A 26,774-nucleotide genomic window follows, 5' to 3' on the forward strand; every position below is an offset into this window, starting at 1 on the left:
GACTGGAACCGGAATTGCTAGCGGGATAGCCCATGTAGGCAAAGCTGGCAGTACTTGAAGTAGCGCAAAACCTCTTCTAGGAAACATCTGCTCTCAAACCATGGATTTAGTGGCTTAATGATGTGAGACAAATTCTGCTCATAGCATATGTGTGTATGAACCACACGCATCCAGCTCAAAGTGGGTGGTTAAAAAAACAACTTACATAGTCACCAACGTTCCCAGAAAATACATTACTGGGTGCAACCAACACAAAACAAAAAACTATTTTCTACTGTAAAATGGCTCTCTGGGCAGATGACTAGTTGCGCCATACCAAAACAAGTCCAGACGTCTATTTTACTGGATGAGCAAAAAGTAGCCACCACCATTACATTTCAGTAATTTCCTGACCAACATGACTTGCTCAAGAGGCCTTTTCATCTATCAGACAATGAGCACCAAAATAGTTTCAGTCACATCTGACGCTCTACAACCACCAGGAGTTCTACACTCAGGGCAGTAGGTTCATAGTTCCACACTCAGCTTGGTAGGTTCTTAGTTTAACTTTCATCACGGTAGGTTCTTATATCTACACTCACCGCGGTAGGTTCTTAGATCTACACTCACCGCGGTAGGTTCTTAGATCTACACTCACCGCGGTAGGTTCTTAGATCTACACTCACCGCGGTAGGTTCTTAGATCTACACTCACCGCGGTAGGTTCTTAGATCTACACTCACCGCGGTAGGTTCTTAGATCTACACTCACCGCGGTAGGTTCTTAGATCTACACTCACCGCGGTAGGTTCTTAGATCTACACTCACCGCGGTAGGTTCTTAGATCTACACTCACCGCGGTAGGTTCTTAGATCTACACTCATCACAGTAGGTTCTTATATCTACACTCATCACAGTAGGTTCTTATATCTACATTCACCGCGGTAGGTTCTAACATCTACACTCACAGTAGGTTCTTATAGCTACACTCATCACTGTAGGTTCTTAGTTCTACATTCACCACGGGAGGTTCTTAGTTCTACATTCACCACGGAAGGTTCTTACTTCTTTCTACACACCACGGTAGGTTCTTAGTTTGACATTCACCATGCAAGGTTCTAACTTCTATACACCACGGTAGGTTCTTAGTTCTACACTCACCACGGTAGGTTCTAGAACACAGATCCTGATCATCCCCAAACAGTCTCCATTTGAGCCCCTCTTGCACGGTCTTGGTGTCTGGGGCCTTCACCGAGGAGTTAGAGGAGGGTTTAACTGGGTGCGACGGGGACGGCATGTACAGGTTGAGGTTCTCCAACACCTGGGCACAGGACCAGGTCCAGCGAACTCGAGGAGGCTCTCTGTCACAGGGATAGACGCCCAGCGGCGAGGCGTCCCCCCTGAAGCTGCTGTTGCCCGTGTTCAGACCCAGGCAGAGAGAGGAGCCCAGGTTAAAGAGTCGGCCCCGGGTCACCCACTTCCACTTCTGGGCATCGTCCTCACACGATTCGGACAGGGACAGGGAGTGATCCTGCACACCCAGGCAACCCTGAGCCCCCTCGTGGAAGAACACAAACACGTCACCATCCACTGGATCTGTGAAGAGACAGAGAGAGACATTAGCTACTGCCTGGGAAAAAGCAGGGACACAATCAATAGGACTGTCAGTCGATGTCCTGGTTTGTTAGTGTGATTGAGTTTCCACTCGTTGTGGTGCAGTTGAAAGGCTAGCTTCCTCAGTGACACACAGCCTCCTGGTTCATGTCCTTTCACCTCCATATCAAATAATTCAATGTGTATCTAAGAGAGCACAGGTGATTCATCAGCCTGTATCAACTCAAGCACACATAATTCACCAGGCTGTCTGGACCGGCTGTAGCTTTGAAGACTGAAACGCGAGAAGTGGTTGCACATGTTTGTTCATGTGTCTATTAATGCCACGGTGTGTTTGTTCGCTATTTACCCTCATATTCTGGGATAATTGCCCCATTCCAGACATGTGACCTGGACTGGCCTTTCTCCTCACAGGGAGTCTATCTGTTATCTGAACGTGATGCGGGGGAAGTTTGTCTGAAAACCTAAAAACAAACTGAGCGGTCTAGTTTAATTTGAAGATGTTTCTTTTCTAAATATACTTACAGGATAATATAAATACCAATACCTAATTATGTCAGTACTTTACCCAGAACCTGCAGACCTACAGTTAATCCACACAAAATTATATCAAAATATCTTCTACTGTGGCTTACTTTATCCATGCTGCAGTAATGTATAATTTAATGTAACAATAAGGCTCTGTGTGGATTCGCACAGCTGCCTGACATGTTCCAGTACTTGGAGTCTACCGTGGTCTTTGTGTTAAACGTTTGTAATTATAAAGCGTGTGGCTTAAACCCTAAACGCTAATTGGCTGAAAGCTGTGGTGTATTCCACCACATACCATAGGTATGTGGAAAATGTCTTTCTTACCGTTGGTACCTAGTTTATAATATCAACAAAGCACCCCTGGGTTTTGTGGTAGATGGCGAACATACCATGGTTAAGGGCTGTGTACAGGCACTCAGCGCTGTGTCGCACCTAAAACCAGTCCTTAGCCATGGTATACTGGCCATGAACCACACACCCTTTGGGTCTGAAAGGTAAATACAATGCAAACACTCCAACTGTGTTGAAAGTCAGAAAATGAGGAGAGGATAGAAGGAGAGTCTGATCTAAATTCGCTAGATGCTGGCTGAACTCCAGCCACTGAAACTGGAATGTCGGGACAAAACCCAACAGCTTTCCCCAAAAACCCAGCGCGGTTTCTCCTCATCCCCACTTCTTTAAGCTTTTCCTTCTCCTCTCCTGCAAAGGGGGACACAGGGATTGAGGGGTTAAGGCCGGGTTTCAAAAGTGTGTGTCCTGACGAAAGAGAGGGAGACAGGGAAGAGGGGAGATCTACAGAAAAAGAGACAAAGGGGAGGAGCGCAACTGTGATGCTGAAAAAGAAAAGAGCAAGGGAAAAAAATTTAACAACCCAAAAACAAACAGAAGCCCTCACTGAATCCGGGTTAAAAGAAAAACAGAGAGGGAGAGATCCTGAGCCCCCCCCCCCCCCCCCCACAGTGCCCTCAGAGGGGCTAAGAAGTGGGAAGATGGGACAGATCATTGGGTGTTGGGCTGAAAATAGAGCTCTAGTTTGGAGGTGCTTTAGTCCACACACAGAAAGGGTGTGGTGCTAAAGCCTCTCCTCAAGACATCTAATCACACCACTGTAGGTCCCCTCCCAGAACTCCCAACACCACCCATGCCGTCCTGAAACAATGGAGAATCTCCACAAAGAGTCCCCAAGCCTGACCTTCAATCAGAGCACCACCACCCTGACTCAGAGCCAGTCCACCTCTGTCCCTACAATGTGGAGAAGTAATAGTCAGCCAGTGGCTTTGATCGACTTCCAGACTCCACAAATGCTGTAGTTACCAAACACAGTGAGTGAGTGGGCCCTCGGAGCTGTAAGAGCCTCCACTGGTAGGACTTTGTAGTTTGTACAATGTAATCAGATATAATTACTAGCTAGATTTGACTGCTGCAGCCATCTCATTGTACAGCAACCGGTTGTTAAGCCTGTTCAGTGTCACTAATTGTGATGCAATAAAGTTACAGGAAGTCAAAATACCTTCTTCTGACTTGGCAACAGTGTGTCTATGGAAAGAACCTTTACTCTGGGTCCTTGAAGTAAAAGAAAAAGAATGACGGGATGGTTCCAACAGACAAAAAGCAACTAAACGGCTTAACTTTGACTTTCCATGAGACTATGGCTCCACAGTTCTAATAATGTAACACGATCTGTAACAGACTGAAATTAAAAACATTTCCATAGACAAGTTTCTCTCCATTGTCTGTCATTTCCATTAATTTCAATAATTCCTAAGGTTATTCAAACATTCTCTACAGCAGCAAAGACGGATTGTGTCCCTTTAATGTCCTGAAGCATGAACCCCATCGATTGGACAGTTCAGCAAAGTCTCCTGTGACAACAAAAATATTCTTCCACACTAAAAGTAAAAGATTCCTGAAGAATCCTTTCGGGGTACTACAGATTGAAAATAAGAATGTCTAGTGCCTCACAAATGGTTTCAATTTGAACAACCCTAAAGGATTCTCCAGGAAGCTTTTCTTTTTAGAGTGTTTCTTGTGTTCTATGCCAAAACATTGTGTGTGTGCTCCAAAATGCCCTGGTCCAAAAACATTTGTTGAATAGAGACATTTCACAGCCGTGACAAGCAATCCACTCCAGCTGTGAGCAGGTTACAGGATCATCTTTGCCCCTCGTCATAACATTGTACAGGGCGATCAATTAGAGTCGACCTAGTCGGATGCACACATCACGTTCAGCAGTGCTGCTTCCAGGGGTGCAGGATTTTTTTGGTTTATGTATGAGTTCACTTGGAGCACAGGGATTACATAATGGCTGGACCATGGGCAACACATGGCTATTGGAATATGTGGCTCAGGAACCCTGGCGACAGTGTGGTAAGAGAAGCTTTAAGGAGAAACAAATGTTATTAAAAGCGGCCTGATATAATTTAGACTTTTGTTAGATTGAGAATCAGAACAAATAAAGGAATGCAGTCGTTCTGCTGCTACAAAGGCAGTGAAACTAGGACAGTCTAACAGGCTCGGGACTGAAGTTAGGACGGTCTGAAGTAGAAGCTGCCACAGCTGGCACCTCCAGCTGTGCTGGAAGTGTTTCTGACTGACCTTGCAGAGAAAAAGGCACTTTTTAAATTGTTTTCCAGAAGTGTATTTATAAATGTCTCATGCTAAATTTTTTGGGCAAATATTGTGAAGGGTACCACGGCCTATTTCACACAGTCTTGCCTTGGAAAAGTACAACCACAACAAACCCTTTCAGTCTGATCTATGCCCCCCCCCCCCGCCCCAATCCAAGCTGCCAAAACTCTATGTTGGGGCCATGCCTGTAGGCTTGAAAAATGTTAAAAACAAACCGCTTGCCATTGTAGTATCTGTCTTTGTGAAGTGATTTTTTTTATCAATACTTTTTTTTAATATGCTTGAAATGCAAATAATGTCCTCTCCTCATCTTCTTCTCCAAACCGATTGGATGCGAAAGCCAGAGAAGAGGAGAGGGGTATGACAGGAAACACATCTATGTCTTTGAACCACACAGGAACAAGACAAAGGCTGCATTTCAGCAAACAAATACCATCTTTCTTTCAGGACTTTACACAGGATAAACAGGTACAACTGTAAGCGGTTCTTTTTCGAACCAGTTTAGATGTAGATTATAAACTGCTATATGTCTTCCGAACTTAAAACTGCCAACAGGCATCGCCCGTTGGAGATGAGAGACCTTGTCTACATCCTTCCCAAGCCCTGCCCCAGCCGTCACCCTTTTCTGGTCCAGAACTGTTCTATGCTGCCGAAGAGAAAAGCAAACCTGCAGCCAAGAACAATGGAATATGAGTATCTAAGAGGGTGATGTTCCCAGAACCATCTCCTTCACCTCCAGCTCTCCCGTGTGTGCAGATTAGAACACTGTGGGCGTGGGGGGGGGGGGGGGTGAGCGGGACACAGGACGTGGAGCCGCAGAGGTCCTGGGGGGCCCGCGGAGGCTGCAGTACATGAAACCAAGGTGACTGGCTGGATCCACACTGAGGTGAGACATACTGTAGAGATACAGGCACTGAGTCTGGGAACCATGTCGTGGTAAGAATGCGAGACAACAAACCTTTCACTCACACAGATGTTGAAGCCCGGTACTTGGAGTGGAAGTTTGGGCGGCTATTATTGGACAAGAACAGCAACATCAGCGACACGTTAGGCTATCCGGTTTGTACCCCCCTGGTGGAAACGAGGGTGTGGTGGTAGAAACGTGGGGCTTGATCGTGAACCCTCATTGTTTTGACAGATGGTTTTACAAGAAAAGGGAGACCGGGCGAGGGTAATAAAACAGAAAATCTCAGTGTCCAGTAAAAACTGCAACCAACTAATAGACAGGAAATTCCATACTGTTAGTGTGTTTGTTTTTCTTCTGTTTTATGATGGCCCAGACCAGCCGCTTGGTGGTAGGCCGTCCCCTAAGGAGGCCCAGGTGGGAGAAGACGGTAGGACCCAGTGGGTGGGATCTGTGGGGGGCAGACCCGGCTTTATGACTTGTGTACACAGACCCACTGTGGAACCTGAACTTCCTCCCTGATCCTGAGGTAAGTGGACGTACAGAGGCATTTACACTCAGGTAGACCCGTGCGGACAACAACTGTCTAAAAGACGAAGGAAATGGAGGAAAACAAGACCTGTATCATGTGAATAAGAAAGCTGCCAGGCCTGTCGAACAAACCTGATACCATGTGCGGGGAAAGCGTAAAATGGCCCTGCATGACACTCTGTTTCAGTAAGAGCCGACATAGCCCTGCTTTCTGTGAAAACATACAAATAGTGACTGGAAAAAGTGAAAAGACATTGCAATATGACCAATGAGATGATCAAGGTCAGTAGGTATCCCAGCAGTCAGAGCGTTGGATCCATAACCAAAAGTTCACAAGGTCAAATCCTACTGCCTAAGGTGGAAAATCTATTAATGTGCCCTTGAGAAAGGCACTTAACTCAAATTGCTCCAGTAGCTGCCATTTTTAGATAGGAGCATCTGCTAAATTCCTATGTAATCAACTCTGGGCTATTGTTTTCCTACCTAGGTACCAACTGGCCTAGTTGCCAACCATATTACAGTTTATAGCGTAGACCTCTGTACCAGATAACCACAGTAACTGAACAAAGTGTAACATCTGTTTTGACTTGGGAAAGATTCACAATTTAAGAGCAAAAAAAACAATATACTTTAAATCAGAATGCCCTTGTAATATTTCAAGTTCATTACTGGGGCTACTTTGTCTTCATTTCAGTAAAAGTGTGTTCTAATAGCTTTTATAGCCCACAATCTTTTTAGTGTATGTTTTATTTACATAGCCAATCTCATCAAGGTATATTGGAGGCCTAAGAGTTTAATAGGTCAGTGCTAAAAGTGAGGGGTCCCTGGTAAGAACTATACTAAACCCGGGACCTGATGAGATGGGCAACGAAGTGTTGCTCAGCGTAATTGCATAACCGGACGTAAAGGTCACATCTGGTCGTAGGTTACCTAATTTATGCAACGCGTAAGTTCTATGCCAGGTTACAAAAAAGGACAAGGTTGTGCACAATTTTTTTTACAATTTTAAGATTTCAAAGATGCCATCAGGAGATGGTAAGCTAAATTTTAGCAATTCACTTTCAGGTTTTAAACGAGAAAAAAAACACAACCAGACCCCCCCCCTCCCCCACATCTGGTTTCACTCAGAACTTGGACTTTCGTGGCATTCCAATGCATCCGTGTAGTTCGCATAAAAAGCCTACGCGTAAACTCCCATCAGGTATCCTACCAGCAAAATAACAAAACAAAACTTTTTGTAGGGGTATTCAAGCATGCCGCAACAAAGAGGCAGAAAATCTCCAGAGCTTTCTTTGAATCAAAAGCAGAGAAGCATTCGATAGCAACACATTCTTCTTACCTGAAATGCTGAACTTTGGTTCCAGACTAAAGATCAATAAATATAAAGTGCATTTGTAGAAGGGAAAGTATTTTTTCCATGTTCTCCTCGAATCTATGTTACGGTCGCAGCGTTGCATGCCCGCTGTTGCTCAGAAAACGGTAAATCGGAATAGTTTACAGAGAGCTTTTCTGTCGAGACGGATGGGTAGAGTGGTGTTGAGTATGATGGGGTGCAAAAGAGGAGGAGTAGAGTGGGATCTGTGTCTTTTTAGCGTGTCCGTTTTTTAAGTTCGAATGGAACGCGCAGACGCTGCGTCACCGCTCTACCCCCCTCCCAACCACCACCCACCCATTTGCACCCACACTGTTTGCACAGACTGTATACTGTTTTGCAAGCCTCGTCAGTTGGGAGACGTTTTACACTAACAACAACGTCCCTATAGTAGTGATAACTTTGATATAAACTAGAGCCATGGCCTTTTCGTTCGCCTCAAGTTAGTTGCAGTTAGATATCTCAGAAACACCGCGAAGTAGCCTACACTTACACGTTCTCCAAATTAACAGAACGCACACAAAGCGGTGCACAAACTGAATACAATGTTCGTTATTTAAACCATATTTTTCATTATTTAATGTAGTTTATAGACAACTAATTCGACAACTATAAAATAGTGGGTCACGGTGTTTTGTAATAGCTGGCTCAGAACAATCCTTGAACCGTTAAGCATGATATATGCACATTTTATCCAAGAAAACGTTTTTAAAAATCAGGGAGACAAAGCCAATTAATGATATATATGAGAATACTGTAGTGGTGGCTTCTCGGCCTTCCCTGTAAAACATATAACCTATTTTGGATTATGTGATTTTGTCGGAATTTGCCATTGTTGCCGTCCGTCCTGTCGCGGTCAAATATGGAATCATTCCCTTACTCATATGCGGAATTATTCTGTGTTGCGTAGTTGTGGTCTCTGTTGGGAAATCAAGCCCGATGCACCATTGCAGGCAGAACCATCTCACGCGGGTTAATGTGTGTGGGTGCAATGAAAAACAGCGTGTCACAGATGTGTGGCCTTTTGGCATCAACCTCTCCGGCTGGATCAGCAGCAGATACAGGGCTCAGCATCCCATCAGGTCACATTTGCACGGATGGCTATTGACCTTCAGTTTAGGCGGTGCATCCTGCACATAACCAAGCCCGACCAGAGCTCATCATTTATAAACGCAAAAACAAACTGCCCTAACGCCTTCTGAATTAAGCAACTCGAGGAGAACTAAAGACAAGCAGACCACAGCGTTTAACAATAGTATTTAATGGTTTATTCAATTATCTGCTGAGGCCCAATGACCTCCAAACATTACCTTACACATGGGTAAACCAGTCCCTTGCATTTTACTGGCAATTGTTTTTTTTATTCAAATAGACCCAACCAACTAGTTTTTATGAAGGGGGGCAATTTTCTAAAAGGGGGGGGGGGTACATTAAATTTTTCCTTAACATTTGGTAAAAGTAACAATCTTAAAAATAAAGTATGAAAAAATGGGACCTTTTGTTAGTTTTCTACTTCATATCAAGTTACAGGACTGGAACCATTATAAAAACTTCAGTTGAACAGTGCCACCACCTGGAAGTCTTCCGCTTTGGTCACAGGGATTTAAAACAGAAAGAAAAGTGAGGGCCGAACATGCCCCCCTTCAAACAGCCAAGGAGAACAGATCCATGGGTGTTTAGAGCCAGTCCAAAGGCAACCGTGACTGGTACTCTCAGCCAGGGACATCTCAGATGACAACCAAAGCATTTATCAAAGAATAACCCAGTGTGTGTGTGCGCGTGTGTGTGTGTGTGTGTGTGTGTGTGTGTGTGTGGGGGGGGGAAGTGAAACGGAAAACAGGATCTTCCAAAAGTCCCTTCCATTTTTCAAACACATCTGTTATGTTTTTCTCCTTCCTTTCTTCAACCTGCTGCAGGAGAATGTCTCCGTTTCTCATCAGGGCAGGGCCACGCTCCCCTGCTCACGGTCGGTGGAGCCCAGGGCTTTGACCCCCAGAACAACAGCCCCCACCCCACCTCAGGGGAAGGAGAGCCGGGTGGGTGGACACAGGGGATGTAGGGGCTCCAGGTGGACCCCTGACACCCCCCTACTCCAACACCTCACCCGTGACTCCTCACACACCCCCTGCCTGCACCCCAGAGGCCCCCTGGCTGGACGCGGCAGGATGGGACGTGGTGAGGTGGCTGGATCGGGCAGCCACCCCCCACCTCCACCAACCACCGAGGTCCGCCCGCTCAAGTTTCATAGAGACGGACGGCGCGGGCTCAGTTTGAGGCGCTGCTATTGGAGGAGCTGGAGGTGGATGGGATGGCCGCGCTGGAGGCCCCGGACGTAGCCACAGATTTGCGGATGTGAGGCATGAGGAAGGGGTCACTGGAGAGCTGATGCACATCTATACGGTCCTCCTTCCGGTAGACCAGGCATCGCCTTATAAAGGCCTGGGAAGTGGAGGAGAAAGAAAAATATTTACAGAGTGAGTGGTGAAAGGTTTTGCGTGAAAGACTACAATAAGGAGGAGGGAAGTAAGTCCCTAGTACCTTAGCTTCAGTTGTGACCACTGGTTTCGGGGGAAACTGCACCTCTGTTGCCTTGAGTATGGTGTTCTCCTGCAGAATGTCCTGTTGAGACTGGTTATGGCCGAAGGGCTGGAGAGAGGCACACAAGGGAAAGGACACCTTTGAGTTAATACAAAAAAGATTGTCTGGTTACACACTTTGTGTATTAAAGAAGCAACTGATATATTGGATCACCAACATTGGGCAGATACAGATGGGGCAAATAGGGTACCGTCACACCACAGAAACAATGGAAATGTCATGACAACCAGTGACAATAAAGGGGAGGGAAAAACTGTCAATGGAATTAGTATGAGTCATAACCCCCATAAAACCCAGCAGCAAAACACGTCTCTTCGCGTTACTTCTCCATTAATTATTTATATAATGGTTTCATCGCTAGGTATTATGATTCATACAACTTCCCCATTGACCCCATATAAATGACTGGTAGATCAGTAGTTCAAAAATAAATTAAAAAAAAAACAAAAAAGGGTTTGGCAGCCCTGTAAGTCATTAAGAATTTGGCAAATATTACATTTAGTTATATCAGTGTTTTTGCCTGTGTGCCAATGACAGTGTCCTCAGGGGGGCGATGTTGGATTCAACATTCTATTGCATTCCAATGACCTCTGCCACACACATTGGCCAAGCTCTGTCTTGAATATCCAACAGTAAGAGAATATTGCTGAATTTAGAAATGAATGAGTTGCCATAGTAGCCAAAATAAAATATTGGTTGTAAATATTTATTTGGTTCCATTCACTAATTAGGCTTCACGGGCACGTTATGCAAAAGGAACGATAGTAGTAAGATAGCAAGCTATGGAACCTGTTGGCTAAGGCTGGCTAGTCACCATAACTAACCTAAAATGTGTGGTCCCAACTAGCTATAATTTTGAACAACATGCAACATTCAGGCCACAAGCCAATTGATATGCAGTGTACCTAGCCATTAAGGGTCGGCTGATCCAAAGATAGCATACAATAAAATAGGAACTCAGGATCGCACAGGGCAACTGAAAATAACGAGTGAAGCTACGTAGATGTTCAAGTCACATCAAGGCTTCATATAATCGTAGATCTAGTAATAACCCCCCCCCAATTCTTGACAATTAACTAAAGTAAGTAAGTAGGTTGTTTAGAATTTCAGATGTTTAGAAATGAATTCTGGGGTGTATTACCTTGCGTCCGTACAGAGCCTGGTAGAAGATGACACCGACTGACCACACGTCCACCTTGTTGGAGATCTTAGGAGGCTCTTTACCCACCACAAAGCATTCTGGGGGAAGGTACCTGCCAGAGAAATGTTTTCCTCAAATTAACATTGTACAATTATTGGCACCCTGAGAAATTCATAAGAACCTAAACGAAAATAATTAGTCCCATTCAAATTTCTGTTTTTTCTAGTTTGAGTCATTGGGAACTCTTAATCCTTCACCCACAACTTCCTGTTTCACTGGGCTATAAATGGAGGTGACACCGATGCCAAACTCCTAGTCATCTATCAACATAGGGAAGGTAAGAGAACCCACAAATGGAAATCCCATCTCCACTATTAGCGCAATAATTAAAAATGTTTATATCCGCTGAAACGGTAAAAAAACCTGTCTGAAAGAGAACCCAAAAGTATTTTGCCCTCACACAGAGAGAAAAATACATATATGAATCACAAGAGAATTGCTGAAGTTTGTTTAATCTTATGTCACCAAAACTACAATTAGATGTCACCTCCATGCCAAGAAGCTATTTAGATGTCCTGCTAGAAAAAGTCTCTACTCTCAACAAGACATAAACAGCCACGTCTGGAGTTTGCGAAACATAATTGGAACGTTCATTGGAACTGGGTTCTAAGGTAAGATTTAAAAAAAAGAGAGCTTTGGGACAAAAACTCCCAGAGGAAGTTTTGAAGTAAAGAGGGATGGTCAATCAGAAAACCTAATCCCCACTGGAAGTATGGTAGTATGTAATGGTTTACTTCCAAAGACCTTGGGAACCTTGTTGTGGCCCTAGATGCCATGTATCCTAACAACTAAATTGACAACATCTATAGAAGGGCTGCACGATTTACCAAATTATAATCAAAATTGCAGTATTGACATGTGCAATATCCAAATCTCCAACTTAGGGGATTTCAAGCACGCATCGTACATCCGTCATAGTATTTCTTGCGGCTGCTGCACGTATTTTTGTAGATTACTTAAATACCTGGACTAATTTTGTTTAAATACTTGATGGTTTTTCTATTTTAGTTTGAGTTAACACTGCAATTGCTAGCAAAGTCGTCTGCTTCAAGCAAGCGGCACCAAGATATTGTCTCAGATACACAACAGCATGATTATTAAATGTTTTAGCTTCAATGTCCGTGCCTACAAATATGCTTAATGTGGGAGAAAATGTACCTCAAGGGTTGAGTTTGACCTAACCAGCTATGAAAACAGCACAAACATAGCAAAAGCCATTGCATTAAATGAGCAGTTAAACAAATAGTTCGACAGGCTGCACCTTCAAATTGGTCACAAGTGTAAAATAGAAAACACTCAAGTACATGTACATTTTTATTCAGTTTAATAACACATTATCATTAGGCCATGATCCCTATTAAAAAGTGAGATTATTCACAGTGGATGTAAAAAGTCTAACACCCCTGTTAAAATGCCAGGTTCTTGTGATGTAAAAGAATGAGATCATGATAAATCATGTCAGAAAATGTCCACCTTTAATGTGACCTACAACATGAACAATTCAATTGAAAAACAAACTGAAATTTTTGAAGGGGAAAAATAAAAAAGACTCACAATAACCTGGTTGCATAAACTAATACTTTGTTGAAGCACCTTTTGATTTTATTACAGCATTCAGTCTTTTTGGGTAGGGGTCTATTAGCATGGCACATCTTGACGTGGCAATATTTGCCCACTCTTCTTTGAAAAAGCGCTCCAAATCTGTCAGATTGCGAGGACATCTTTTGTTCACAGCCCTCTTCAGATCACCCCACAGATGTTCAATTGGATTCAGGTATGGGCTCTGGCTGGGCCATTCCAAAACGATTATCTTCTTCTGGTGAAGCCATGCTTTTGTGGATTTGGATGTGTGCTTTGGGTCGTTGTCATGCTGAAAGGTGAACTTCCTCTTCCTCTACAGCTTTCTAACGGACTCCTGAAGGTTTTGTGCCAAAATTGCCTGGTATTTGGAACTGTTCATAATTCCCTCCACCCTGACCCGGTTCCAGCTGAAGAAAAACAGCCCCAAAGCATGATGCTGCCACCACCATGCTTCACTGTGGGTATGGTGTTCTTTGGGTGATGTGCAGTGTTGTTTTTGCACCAAACATACCTTTTGGACTTATGGCCAAAAAGGTCAACCTTGGTTTCATCAGACCATAACGCATTTTCCCACGTGCTTTTGATGTTTGTTTTTGCAAACTTCAGCCGTGCTTGGATGTTTTTCTTTGTAAGAAAAGGCTTCAGTCTTGCCACCCTACCCCATAGCCCATTCATATGAAGAATCCGGGAGATTGCTGTCACATGTAGCACACAGCCAGCACTTGCCAGACATTCCTGCAGTTCCATTAATGTTGCTGTAGGCCTCTTGGAAGCCTCCCTGACTAGTTTTCTTCTCATCTTTTTATCAAATTTGGAGGGACGTCCAGTTCTTGGTAATGTCTCTGTTGTGGCATATGTTCCAAGGTATATCTAATGAAATGGAAATGAGCAATGGAAACGAGCAAAAGAACACACACACTGGACTCATGAATACCTCTACTTAGAAGGTCAGCATCCCGGAGTCATCTATTCACTGTTGATGTTGAGGCTTGTGTTTTAGGGAAGCTGCCAGTTGACCTGTGAGGCATCGCTTTCTCAAACTAGACACTAATCTATTTGTCTTCCTGTGCTGCATTTCCACTGGTGCTTTACCCCGGTACCAGGGCTCACACCAGTGATTTATGCTAATGTTGGCTCTGGACTTTCCTGTTTCAACTATACATTTAATACCAAGGACTTAAGGAGGGGCTCAGGTGGGAGGGAGGAGTAAACTAACAACACAATTTGGTTTTTCAGTTATGAAAAATAAAAGGCAATATTTTTCTGGGAGTAAAATAAACAATAACGCCATGCTCAGTTTGTTTATAATACAGTGTTTGAACTTGAGTAATAAAACAAATTTCTACCTCAAACTTCTGTGACTGGTTGCTTCACCTACACTCATGACACTGCAACTGTAAGCCAGTGTATTCATTATTTAGTTTAATTATTTTGTCAAAATGACCTACCTTTAATAGAAGGAATTGGGAGAATTCTAAGGTAATTTTGTGTTGTTATAGGTTCTGCAGGCTACGTCTTGGTCTCAGCGCTCCATTTTTCTATTGAGACAATGGCATCGTATGCCCTTCGGTAGTTCTAACTCTTTCCGTTGCGTCTTTGCTTCCCTGTACTGTTGCTTCATTTTCTTTATTTTATCTGGGATCTGTTTGTTAGATCGAATGAAAACCATTACGAGAAGCCGCACAACATGTGGCGTTTTCGCAGCACGTAACACATCAATCCGCAAACCCTGCCCTAAGTCCTAAATTCTGGTGCTTGGGACCAAGTGAGAGCTGGGCCACCCGGCCATGGCCAAGTAGCCGACTGCCGCTAGTCCATGTCAATGGAAACATTTCTGGACATTAGGGTAAAACATGAGGCATTTCTCAGTTGTTCACTGGGGCCTCCCACTCCTCTTTCGATTCTGGTTTGAGCCAGTTTGTACTGTTCTGTGAAGGGGGTACAACGCATCGTTGTATGAGAACTTCAGTTTCTTGGAAATTTCTCACATGTAATAGCCTTAATTTCTCAGAACAAGAATGGACTGTAACTGAACCCACAAACACAGATACTGAAGATACTGAAATAGTCTAAAGCCTAGCCCACATGTACATGGGTATTTTCTTAAAAATTAATCCTGTCCACACAAGCACTGTTTTAAAAAAGATCTACGTCCACATGAAAACGCAAAAACACGTTGTCAAGCACTGTCAAACCAACAGGTGACGATATAACCCTAACCTTAAAGCCATGTTGGCCAAAAAAAAAAAAATCCGGTTCCAGTAGGCTAACAACAATGGCGTGAGTGTTGGATTGAAGCAGTGACCTCCGTAGCACATTCTGACACCTCTGTTCCTCAATATAGTGGGAGAGTAACTGTACATTTGTGTGAACTGTAAAAAGTCCTTTTAGCAAGATTAAAACCAGCACTATTTTGTCCGCCCCATGTAAACAAAGGAGATAACGGGGCAAACTGACGCTAAAGCCAAAACCCTGGTTTTCCCTGTCCACAGGTAAACACTGAAAACATTCATAATAAGTGCATTTACTGCAACACGTCTTGTTGTGAGGTTAAAATGCATGTGCGGATCATTCTTTGCACCCTCTCTGAATTTTTGACATGTTTATAAACGTTATAAATTTCTGTATTCTGAGGTTTGTAAGTGAAAGTTCATTCCTCAAGCAAGAAAGAGTCTTCTACTCATGACCAATCAGTTAAATGTGCATGTGTACAACAATACCATTGGTCGGATAAGTTCATCAATCTAATGGAAAAACCCTATTCCCAAAAGACGATTAGTTCGCCGCAATTGTGGAAAGTTTTATGATCTACACTGCACTTCTGTGAGCTTTTCTGACTGACAAGAAACCAATAAATGATTGAAAATACTTATTCATGTCATGTATTTTGATAAAATATTTACCTTGTGTCTTATTCTTACACGAAACGCCAAATGCATATTCTCAAAGCAGGTTGTCTAAGCAAACATCTCTTACCAAAAATGTTTTTGTACAAGCACATAGTTAATAAATCTTATGTACAATACATAATGCACTTGTTGCCCATGAGAAATTCTGCTTTTCGGTTTCCTTTCATTTAAACTGCTTCATGTGCTTGTACAAAAACATTTTTGGTAATAGATGTTAATCACTGAGCCAAGAATAAAGCTTTTGCAATGACCATCCCAGTCACCTGACCTAAACCCAATTAAAAACATGGGGTGAGCTGAAGAGGAGAGTCCACAAGCCAGGACCAAGGACTCATATGTGAACCTCCTATCAGTTTCTACAGTTGTACTTTGTGTGTTGTGTGGAGCTTTACCAGTAAGTCCCGGCCCCCTGTGAGGTCAGCTCCATCCCATCCACTGAGTTGTAACTGTCATCGTCCATAATCTTGGACAGGCCAAAGTCTGTGATCTTGATCTCGCCACAGGCTGTGCCATTCACTAGGAGAATATTACCTGGGGGAATGGACAAGTTCAAACCAAGCACTCAATGTTAGGAAACATTGGAGAAATTAAACGTAAAAAAATTAAATAAGAGCTTTCACTCTCATCTAGCCTTCTTTTGGTCTGCGGTCGTCGTTTTAACTCGCCATGTCAGTGACAGCCCCAGTGAAGGCGCGCTTCCATGGTAACACTGCGCTGTTAACGTGTCCGTGGATGCAAGTACCCACCTGGTTTGAGGTCGTAGTGGATGATGGGCGGGCGGATCTCATTGAGGTACTTGAGGGCGTTGACGATCTGCATGATAATGGAGCGACCCTCCTTCTCAGACATCAGCTTGTGCTGCTTCAGATAGAAATCCAGGTCATTCCCCTCGCAGTACTCTAGAACCGTACAGAACCTAGAATGAGGAAACACAGGTACCCACAGTGAGGTGCTGTCACACGCAATAACTTTTCGGGTACTTTGAACGACGAGACAATTAAGCGCATCACATCCCTATTGAACATACGCTCTCCCCAAGGGCTTGAATGCAAACACTAGCCCGGGCCAAAGAAAAGATCAACAAATGAGACAATACAGAACAATGCACGTCAAAGATAACGACTCCTCCCAGCACAGCCAGAAGACGTGCGGGCATCCCACAGTCCTCTCTGGTTTTCCTCATTGTTCAACCCTCGTGTGTGCGGAAGGGGGAGGGTTCCTAGCCACTGCATTCACTTCCTGTTGTTGCTTGCTCTTTGGGGTTTCAGGCTGGGTATCGATAAAAAAGGGCTTTAAAAATACATGTAATGGATTTGATGAAGATGCCTAAATTTCTCAGTGATCGCTGAGGTGCTTGTTGTGGTACGTGATACCGCCATCTCGTCTCATCCTCGCATAAGCCATGAAAAGCACTTCTCCCTCCACCCGCCCTAGGTCTGCAGTCTCAACAAAGGAGAGGAAAAGCATCTAGTCTTTATAGTCACAATTGACATCTCCATATTTGAGATTTAGGCAGTGTACCTCTGCATCAGCAAAAACTTTTTTTTTTAAAAGGTGTCGTTTTGGACAGTGTGCTGATGGCAGGAAAACGGATAAATCAGCCTAATAGATTCTAAGTGAAAAATGTGTCACTGGTGATCTATCCAATGTGAAAACCTGACATTCCATGTAAACAGTGGATGACTGTTCACATTTGGTTCATAACGTCTGACTGAAGAGGATGCTGTGTGTCAGTGGGTACTTCCTGGTAGTTTACGCCACTTTGTTGTGTACGTTGGCATGTATTCTAACAGACGCTCTAAAACACAACGGATCAGCACTTATACTTGTCGGCCCGCGGGAGGATCCGCAGTCGCAGCCAATAGAAAACGGACAAATAGAACCTCACGTACAAGTTGCAGCCAATCAGAGCTGTTATTGGGGAGGTTGGTCTGCCCGCCTATCAGCTCTGTCACCGCAGATACGATTGTCCAGCTTGATTCAGCGTGCAGTGTGCTAAACCCATCACCGACTAAAACAGAGACGGTTGTACTCCTAACAAATCATACCCGATCAAGACAGAGTGCATCGTCGCTTTTCCCCCCATGGGGGCCTAACATAATGATCTTCAGTGACGTACTTCATGACGTTCAGAGGCTGATCATGGTTAATACCATCGATAGCAACCCGCGTGCCAGACAGAGGGATTAACCTGCCTCTATAACAGCCTCCACATTAACTGAAAGGTGTGTTTTTTTTGTAAATGTCTGCAATCCTTCATTTGGCACTAGAGGGGAGGGATGAAACAGCTAGCAACAAGATTCAAAAACTGAAGAAAAAAAAAAAGGTTTTAGTTTGTTCTCTGATGTGAGGACAAAGTGGTTCATTTTCCAGTGTCCAATAATAAACATCAGCATAGATAACTCCATTGATTTGAGTTTTCCAAAAAAATATCCCATTACAAAGTAGCATTTATTTCATCACATTTTTTAGGGACTGGTTTTCTTCGGTTGAGAGGGAAACGTTTCTGCGAACACTAGTCAACTGAGATATACCATGTAAGAAAACAAAAGAAGGCAGAGAAGAAAAATGTACTTAGTGCGAGGGAGAGAGGAAATAACGTGAGGTCCTGTTTCAAAACCATCATAGCATGACGCAGAGCTGAAAGACAGAATGACACCAGAACTAATGTGTAGTTCCACACTGTAGGACATTATCTGTAGCGGTTTGAGACGGGAAACTTACGAGTCTGTATCAAGGGAAAAGTAGTCGTAAAGTTTGACTATCCGTGGGTGGTCCAGCTCCTTGTGGATTCTATACTCTCGACACGCGTGCCTGAAATATAGAGAGATGTCTCACTCCTGTGTTAAAACAGCTTCTGTTAAACCCATATCACCATATAAAAATTATTTGGCTAACCCAAAGACTTCTGAGAGGATGAAGGATCTTTAAATGATCAGGAACAGATAAAAAGGCCTGAAGACAGTAGGATAACAGAAAAGGTACTGCAGGCCAAGCTTACTTGTGGTAGTTTTCCTTCTTCTCATCTCTCCAGTTCTTGTTTAACTGGTGGATTTTGACTGCCACGTATCTCTGTTCTGTCAGGTCAAAAGCCTTCAAAACAAAAACCTATTATCATTCTAACTGATGGAGACGTGACATCAATACAAAACACATTAGAATTGATTCTAACATCAGGACCAGTATTCTTTATCCCGGCGAGAAAACCTGGCACCGATATGAACTCCAGGTTTGGCACAGGCTACGAAATTGATTCCGCTGAACATCGATGAGTTAATTATCATACAGAATTCTTGGGAGACCATGCAGCACATAGTTCGATGGACTTACAAGTACGCATTTAAACAGGATGACACAAAACCAATCCCTTTGATCGTGACATGCGCAGTCAGGGCTCTCACCTTGTAAACCTCACTGAAACCCCCTCGGCCAAGTAAGTACAGAAGTAGGTAGCGGTCGTTTAGCGTAGGATGGTCTTTAAACCTGTTTGAAGACAGAGAAATTATTTCACATGCTTCTGAGGCAAAACACGAAAAGAATATTTTGGGACATATGTAGAATCAGGTAACAGTGTCAGACGGGACATATGTAGAATCAGGTAACAGTGTCAGACGGGACATATGTAGAATAAGGTAACAGTGTCAGACGGGACATATGTAGAATCAGGTAACAGTGTCAGACGGGACATATGTAGAATAAGGTAACAGTGTCAGACGGGACATATGTAGAATAAGGTAACAGTGTCAGACGGGACATATGTAGAATAAGGTAACAGTGTCAGACGGGACATATGTAGAATCAGGTAACGGTGTCAGACGGGACATATGTAGAATCAGGTAACAGTGTCAGACGGGACATATGTAGAATCAGGTAACAGTGTCAGACGGGACATATGTAGAATAAGGTAACAGTGTCAGACGGGACATATGTAGAATAAGGTAACAGTGTCAGACGGGACATATGTAGAATAAGGTAACAGTGTCAGACAGGACATATGTAGAATCAGGTAACAGTGTCAGACGGGACATATGTAGAATCAGGTAACAGTGTCAGACGGGACATATGTAGAATCAGGTAACAGTGTCAGACGGGACATATGTAGAATAAGGTAACAGTGTCAGACGGGACATATGTAGAATAAGGTAACAGTGTCAGACGGGACATATGTAGAATAAGGTAACAGTGTCAGACGGGACATATGTAGAATAAGGTACCAGTGTCAGACGGGACATATGTAGAATAAGGTACCAGTGTCAGACGGGACATATATAGAATCAGGTAACAGTGTCAGACGGGACATATGTAGAATCAGGTAACAGTGTCAGACGGGACATATGTAGAATAAGGTAACAGTGTCAGACGGGACATATATAGAATCAGGTAACAGTGTCAGACGGGACATATGTAGAAACAGGTAACAGTGTCAGACGGGACATATGTAGAAAAGGTTAACAGTCAGTCAGGAACATACGTAGAATTATCTTCATTGTGGATCCTCTTGAGCTCGCGGATGTGCAGGTTCCGCACTCGCTCCAACCTCTCCAACTCCGCCTGGATCTCTGCCTCCTCCTGCAACACACAACCAGATCATCAGCCGCCCACACACACACCGCCCACATGCCCACACACACACACACCGCCCACATGCCCACACACACACACACACCGCCCACATGCCCACACACACACACACACCGCCCACACACCCACACACCGCCCACACACCCACACACCGCCCACACACCCACACACCGCCCACACACCTTCTTCAGATGGCCCAGTCTTAGTTTGAAAATCTCCTCTTGCTCGTGATACTCCGCCTGCGATAACCTGTCAAGAAAAACAAAAAAAGCCCTTGGTCAACCAGAACCTGAACAGACAGACGCCTTGAAGAAGCAGAGCTGAACGGGGAGGGGACGTACGCCTCACTCTCCACTCCGTTGGTCTTGCTCTTGCGTTTGTTCTGCTCCAGGCTAGGGGGCGGGGTCTGGGCCATGGAGGGCGGTTTTCTCTTGGCCAGGGCCTTCCTCTGTCTTTCTATGTCCTCTCGCTGGGAGTTGATTCTCTCCTGTTGCCTGGAGACCACACAGAGGAGACGGCATGGTCACACACAAAACAAGCGGAGGACGGACAGAGACGTAGAGGGGACACGGACTTCGGGCTGGTCCTTACTTGATGAGGTTCTGGAAGGCATATCCGTCTGTCCACTGTTCTGTGAAGGAGGCACCATGTCTCACGGTGGTGAAGTGGCCCAGGCGCAGACGGTCCTGCATGCTCTTGTCCCGACACGCCATCTTCTCCTGCTTCGACTGGGGGTGCGTGGAATACAATCGGCGGTCAACACGGGGAAGCTAACCTTTGGCTAATCGCGTAACCCTGGGTTAAGGTGGTCCAGCATCCAAGGCTGTGCTAGGGCCATAAGGAAGAGGAGTATCTCACCTTCTCCACCAGCAGCTTCTTGCTCATGGTCACACATTTGTTCAGGCGTTCTTTGTAGCGCTCCAGCATCCTCTGCTGCTCGTCCAGCTGCCTCCGAAGGTCACAATTGGCCTGGAAACACGGAACAGGTCAAGAACACATTTTATTTGAGAACTTATTCACGAAACAAAGCAGTCTATAAAATGTCTGTCGGTGACTTGTGAGACGGCGTTGAAACACCTTGAGACAAAGTTTCCGTTACGGGGGCATAAAAGCACGCCTCCAGGAACACAGGCAACCAATTCGGATTTTCTTTCTTGTCATTTGACCTATCAAACTGGCTTCAGAACTATCTGATGTGATCAGCCAAAGATCATGGGTGGAAAAACCCATTGGAGCTGTGACACGTATGCAAACACCGACCAATCAGAACAGGGATGTGAGACTTGTACCCACCCTCAGCAAGTCATCTATTCTGCCCTCCTTCTTCTCCAGGTCAGAGTTCTTGTTGTTCTCCATAGCAGTTAGCTTCTCTACTGTGAGGTCAGACTGCAGGAGGAAACAGAAGAGAGATGGGTCATATCACACAGGACTCATTACTGACAGGTGCTCCATCCATTGGAGTGTGAGACTGGTCAACAAACCACACACCACCCTTTCAAATGTTTTTACTATATTGATTGAACAATAATAAATGATGTTTAAAAAATATTATGTATTTGAATAAACAAGCTGAGCGCATTCTTATAGATGACCGAAGTAACTCCATCTAACCAGGCCTTCCTAAGGTACCTATCCAAAGAGAATTAGCAACTGCCCTTCAGAGGCCATCCCAAAGATGTGCAACCTGACAATTCATGACTCTTGTAATCCAGAATATTTAAACACCAGACAAAATTTTTTAATCATCCATAGCAACTTGCATGATTTGAACCAGAAACCTTTTGCTAACACAAGTAGAACCATCAGGCAATCTGGGACCTGACATCAACACACAACACTATCTCTGCTAGCGGTAAAACACCAATGCTGTCTGGTTCCATTTTGAAAGCAAACAAATAAGGGTCAATTACTTAACCAGCAGAAGGCCCACTTCGGAAATACAGCCAAGCGATGGTGACAAGGGGTACACAGTATTCAAGTGAATGGGTAAGTGCAGCCAATCTTTTGTCTGGTACTGTATATTCATGAAGGCCTGCACCGTTGTACCTGTGTGGCTTTGTGGTTCACGTAGAGGGTGAGAGGCTTCAGGGACGAAGACGAGTGTTCTGTGTTGGCTGAACCTATAGATGATGAAGGGCTGCCCTGCTGCACCTGGGACACAAACACACATGAAGAAACTCAGTAAACATCACACATCAGACTGAATGGCGTGGCAGCTGTATCACGAACAGGGGCTGAACGCAGAGGAATTGTGAGGGGCGCTCACCGTGGCTGGGGGGTTGGAGAGGGTCTGATGTTGCGGGGAGGATCGGACCACAGGCGGCAGACTCCGGGCAGGGCTGGTACCAGGACCGCTACCACCCGCAAACTGACAGACAGACAGAGGGAGGTAACGGACCGACCGGGACAGCACAGCGGCCATTTCTAGCCGTGGTGACAACACTGATTCACGTTGGAAAGGGATGAGACTCACCTCAAAGTAATCACTAATTTTCTGTCCTCTTGCTCCTTTTCCTGGGCAATAAAATACATTTAAAAAGGCAGGAAATCAGTGTGCTGCATATATCTAGACAGTGGAGCTGCGACAACCGAATGGATGACGCAGGCATGACTGAGGTGACGTGGAAAGGTCACGGAGGAGGGGAGAGACCTCACCTTGGCTGGCGTCATACGGTTCTGCTTTCCTCTTTCTTGTTCTCTGGTCATTCGGCTTTTTCTCGGGGGTCTGACAAAAAAAAAGAGAGAGAGAGAACATAATATCAAATACACGACCGTGGGAGATACACAGAAATGACCACGGACAAACAGTGAGGACACTGCTGTCGGACACTGACCTCCAGCTCTTTGTCGCTGAGAGAGCCCACGCTGCCAAGGCTCTGATTGGATGATTCATTGTGCCCGGAACCCTATTCAAAACAAACAGACAAAGCAGCCCACAAACATGTACATCAGAATGAGAGCAGAAACCTAGGCAAGGGGCAGACATCATTTCCTTCACATTTAAACAGGTATGGGGGTTTGGCCTTCTCTTTTATATGACCAACAGTTCCCACACAGCTACATAACGATGAACTGATAAGGTAAGAGACTGTGAGGGAAACCGAGAGCGACAGAACGAGCCGGGGAGGAACAGTGCCGTGTTGACGTCACCATTCACCTCCACACACTCAGCACCTAAGCTGACCTCTCCATTCTAATGTCTGTTCCCTTGGTTACGCCTGTCACTCAAATGAGTCACTTGATTTCACCAGGCACGGCCATATGAGAGGAATACAGTTAGTCATTCTGGGCACATACTACCGCTCTCACAGACTTAACTAATGCTGGTGGGATTACAACTCAATATTTCTCCTTTCTCCCATTATTTCATCATTATTTTCTCCCAGTCATTGTTGAAGTGAATTTGAAAACCCATCAACAATCAAATGAATGGAACTACTCGTAAGGGGTACCCGGGATGTCTTAAACTTATTAAATCACATCTAACAGCCGAATACCTCAAGTAAGGAAGGATTTAAAACAGACTGACACATTCCAACGGATCAGAACTGATGCCTCACAGTGTAGCCCAGCTCTGATCAACCTTCCTCTAGCGGAGTTCCAGGGAGACCCTCGCCATGAGAGAACAGCTGTCTCACCATATCACGGTTCTTCAGACCTCCCAACACCAGGACAGACAGGGTCTTCCCTCACGTCTCCCTAGGCCAAAACCCTTATTACTCCGCTCATCTTTCCACACACACTGCATCTCTGTCAGAAGGTCCTTGGCCACAACACGGCAGATGCCTTAGCGGGAAGGAGTCGCCATTTTCTTTGCGGCAGCGGCCAGGCTATGCTTTTGGGCTCAGCTCTGCTTATGGCTGGCATAGGGCCCACTCCTGGCTCCGGCGCCGTGACTCTCTCCGGTCTCCGGATCACTTTCCACAAAGACAGCTCCCTAAGATGGAGTCTACCTCTTCACCCTCAGGCAAGACCTCTAATCAAAAGCCTCACCGCTACTGCCATAACATTTCGCCAGAGTTTCTACGCACAAGGTTGAACAGCATTCCTTTCTGCCCTTCCCACCCGCCCCCCCTTCTTGGCAGCCATCGGCACTTGAATATACAGCCGCCACATCGTGAGCCAAGAGGAGCGTAGACCACATCACACCAGCCAACAAAGGGTCCAGCCCATCCCTGGCCAAGTTAACACCAGAATTTGAGAATCAAACAAAGAAATATTAAAAAGAGTCATAGAAAGACAAAAAGACATACATTAAACCAAGAGAGGAATACAGAGATCCCGTTCTGTCAGAGGAGGTGGAGGGGAACAGCAACCCCTTAGACCTTAAATATCCAAACACGTTGAGGTAATACCTTAGTCACACCGACCCCAGTGAAGCGAGCCTCCAGTAGCTCCTGGCGACGCGGGTCAAGGCTGTGCAGTTCTTCCATCATGGCTGCAGGGACAATGAGCAAGAGACACAGTGTTTGATATTAAATGTGTTGTTTTCCCCCGACAGCAGACAAGAACAATATACACGGAGCAAATAGAAAGATTCAGAAATCATTAGACAACAGCGCTGTCATTAGATGATTCAGAACCAGCTTAGGGTTTCCTATAGATGAATGTGGAATGATTGTGTTATTAACACATATAGAACATTCTTAGAAGCGCTGGCTCCTGATGACCTGTGACACACTTTAAACGTGCTGAAAAGAATATGCTAGTAATGTCCAAACAATCTAACTGCCATAACAAAACTTCACCCAACCTTACCAAATCGATGACTAAACAGGCAAGAGCTATTCATTCTACAACTGTAGGCATTGGAAATTAGATAAAAGGTTGGTTTATAACACGATCACAGTAACATGATGGGCTGGCGAAGTAATCTTGCCATTTGCTACACTATAGCTAGACCTTTTTGTCAGGCCAGAGTCCTACCATCTTGTTAAATCGAATCAACTAAAGAACTAGCTGGTCAAAGGTTATTTTGACATCATCCACTCACATTGGATAAAATGCTAACAAAAAGAGTGACATGATAACCAGACACTGTCATTTCTCATCATGCTTAGCGAGATGACATGTCAATAATTCAGGTTCTCCCCCATGGCTAGGTATGGCTGAATGGGCGCCTTGTTGGTGATGCCTGATGATGGCATTCCAAACTTCCATGTCTTAGCCTCGATACCTAGCTTGCTAACGTTAGCTGGTAAAAAGATGATAGCCACCTGGTGTGGCAAACATTTAGTTAGTTAACGTAACCTTATACGTTGGTCAGTTACTTGAAAGATTTTGGAGAAAGGTTAGACATGTCTGACCTTTAAAAGTAATATATTTTATGTTTCCAAAACAGGGCTACTTAAAAATGTGTCAATTTAAGTAATGGTTAAAGCTAGCTAGTAGCTAACGTTACTGGCTACAGTAACGGTGATGCATAGCTACAAAAGCTAGTAACCTGGCAAAGGTTCGACTGAATAGATGCATGCAACCTGATGTTTTTAGGATTATTCAAACCCATCCCAGATGGTTTAGCAATACTGTAAAACACTGACAATAGAACTCGATCATAGTTACCTCCTATTGTAGTTATATTTTCCACGGGTCCAATGTTTTTTTTATCCAAGACTGTTGTAGATCTCTTCCCCGACACTCCCAAACGAGGCCTCATCCAAATCCCCGTTCTTCGGTGTTGATGTTAGTCAGGAGACGAGAGTGTGCTTGGCCCCCAATACGACGGAGGATTCCCTTCGAGGCCTATACGCCCTGGGGTATCCCGACCCGCCTTTATACACCCCCTACACGGGTATACCCTGGTTTACATTCCGTTCTTTAAGGGCCTTACCATGCCTCTTTCGGGATGTCTTATCCCGAACAATGGCCATCACTTGCGCTTTTCATCGCGCATAGCAGTATCCAACAATAATGAGTAAATATGTTGTCCTCCAATTTGATAGGTTCGGTCCAATACTGTGGTCAATCAGAACAAAGTTGTTTTCGGCTTTAGTTTCCTCGCACCAGCACACAATATGTTACGGAAGTTGTGTTGTTCCGATCATTTCAGTTGAATCCGGATCGATTCGGTTCGGTTTCCAAAAAAATGCAATGTAAACAATAATCGGTAAATCTCATTTTTTCTCGTGAGATTTTTTAAGTTTGCCTTTCCAGATTTACCCCAATCATTGCCCCGAAATCCCGTCTAGACAGATGCCAGTTTGAAATTGTAGATTAGGAACTACAGTACACGCGTTAAAACGCTGTCCAAAACCTTTCAGGGAAAACAGAAATGCATTAGACTTTGATGTATTATGGCAAAAATCGGAAACAAACCCTTCAAATTTTCACATTTGTCTTATAGAAAC

General features: G+C 44.5%; 2 protein-coding genes across 3 annotated transcripts in view; both read right to left on the reverse strand.

Moving 5' to 3' along the window:
• Positions 1-7,771, reverse strand: part of mrc2 (mannose receptor, C type 2) — a 29,663-nt gene extending 21,892 nt beyond the window's left edge. Inside the window, exons 1-2 of the mRNA XM_029123613.2 lie at positions 7,525-7,771; positions 1,139-1,573 (exon numbers count right to left, since the gene is read on the reverse strand). Coding sequence (XP_028979446.2) covers positions 1,139-1,573; positions 7,525-7,642 — 553 coding nt within the window. The 5' untranslated portion in view covers positions 7,643-7,771. The remainder of the gene's footprint in view (positions 1-1,138; positions 1,574-7,524) is intronic.
• Positions 7,772-8,823: 1,052 nt separating this feature from the next.
• Positions 8,824-26,638, reverse strand: tlk2 (tousled-like kinase 2). Of its 2 annotated transcripts, none has more exons than XM_010874771.5 (21): positions 25,990-26,638; positions 24,783-24,865; positions 23,262-23,333; positions 23,083-23,152; positions 22,901-22,935; positions 22,694-22,795; positions 22,474-22,578; positions 21,721-21,813; positions 21,286-21,396; positions 21,019-21,155; positions 20,769-20,921; positions 20,610-20,676; positions 20,318-20,415; positions 19,248-19,329; positions 18,848-18,939; positions 18,571-18,660; positions 16,593-16,762; positions 16,239-16,377; positions 11,297-11,408; positions 10,096-10,203; positions 8,824-9,996 (listed from the first exon to the last, which is right to left on the reverse strand). In XM_010874771.5, exons 1-21 carry the CDS (start codon positions 26,081-26,083, stop codon positions 9,823-9,825), a joined length of 2,187 nt encoding a protein of 728 aa, XP_010873073.1. In that variant the 5' UTR covers positions 26,084-26,638; the 3' UTR covers positions 8,824-9,822. The 2 variants fall into 2 exon arrangements, with proteins under 2 accessions (XP_010873073.1, XP_010873072.1); XM_010874770.5 differs by having other exon boundaries at positions 22,901-22,941; positions 25,990-26,633.
• Between the last annotated feature and the right edge of the window lie 136 nt (positions 26,639-26,774).

The sequence above is a fragment of the Esox lucius genome, chromosome 11 (genome assembly GCF_011004845.1).
Source record: "Esox lucius isolate fEsoLuc1 chromosome 11, fEsoLuc1.pri, whole genome shotgun sequence".
NCBI classification, from domain to species: Eukaryota; Metazoa; Chordata; class Actinopteri; order Esociformes; family Esocidae; genus Esox; species Esox lucius.